The 836-nt window shown below is 53.8% G+C and overlaps 1 protein-coding gene across 1 annotated transcript in view; it reads left to right on the forward strand.

Moving 5' to 3' along the window:
- The window catches only part of EMH_0078370 (uncharacterized protein), a gene marked incomplete at both ends in the record, with an annotated part of 4,375 nt that overhangs the window by 973 nt on the left and 2,566 nt on the right, over positions 1–836 (forward strand). The window contains 2 exons of the mRNA XM_013499985.1: positions 7–558; positions 678–834. Coding sequence (XP_013355439.1) covers positions 7–558; positions 678–834 — 709 coding nt within the window. The remainder of the gene's footprint in view (positions 1–6; positions 559–677; positions 835–836) is intronic.

Here is an 836-nt window from a genome sequence, read left to right on the forward strand (position 1 = left end):
TTGCAGCAGGAGAAACTTCAGCCGCTGCTGCAGCAACCGAAGGGGATTCTCAGCGGAGGCAGTTTAGACCATCCGGGGAGGAGGGGTTGACGCGAAGCCGTAGGCAAAGAGAGGAGAATGTTCCCCCAAAACTGCCGCATTCAACGGCTGCGACATCTGAAGAAGATCAGTTGGGGATAACTCAACATCGCACAGCTGCACCGGCATTCTCCGTTGGAATAACGACAGCATTTGCCCAGCGGCAATCGAGATGGGAGGAGAGCGACAGCAGCAGCAGCAGAGGCAGGGCATTCCGGGGGGCCGAATTTGCTGCCGATGACTCCGAAGGGTTTACAGAAGAAGAGGAGAAAACATGCGCACTTGGCCAATGCTCTTCTTCTGACTTTTTAGGAACAGCAGCAAGCTCGAAGACGGCAGGTGGAGCAGCGGGTCCGTCGAATTACGACGACAGCAGTGATTACAGCGGAGGGTTCTTGGGCTACGACATTGATGAAGAAGAAGACCTCCGTAGGGGGGTTCTCCAGCCCCAGCACTTCGCCTTTGACACAGGAGGAAGCGGTAAGCCGAGAGATTAAGTTGCTGTTGTTGCGAACAAAGAAACAGACCCTCCGCTGTTTCCTCGTTTTCATCCCCGTAGTTGGAAATGCGATTTAAGTGGTGCTTCTGCTGATCTGCAGCGTTCCCGAAATTAATACATGGAATTCTTCCCGACCAATCACAAGACAGTTTCAGGTTGAATACAAGTCCTCAGGGAAGCCAGTTGTCATCACGTCGGCTGAGTGAGCGGCCATCTGCTCGAGAGGCGTCTACGACAGCTGGAGGAGGATCAGCGAGAA

The sequence above is a fragment of the Eimeria mitis genome, genomic scaffold (assembly GCF_000499745.2).
Source record: "Eimeria mitis Houghton genomic scaffold, Emh_scaff4893, whole genome shotgun sequence".
Lineage (NCBI taxonomy): Eukaryota > Apicomplexa > Conoidasida > Eucoccidiorida > Eimeriidae > Eimeria > Eimeria mitis.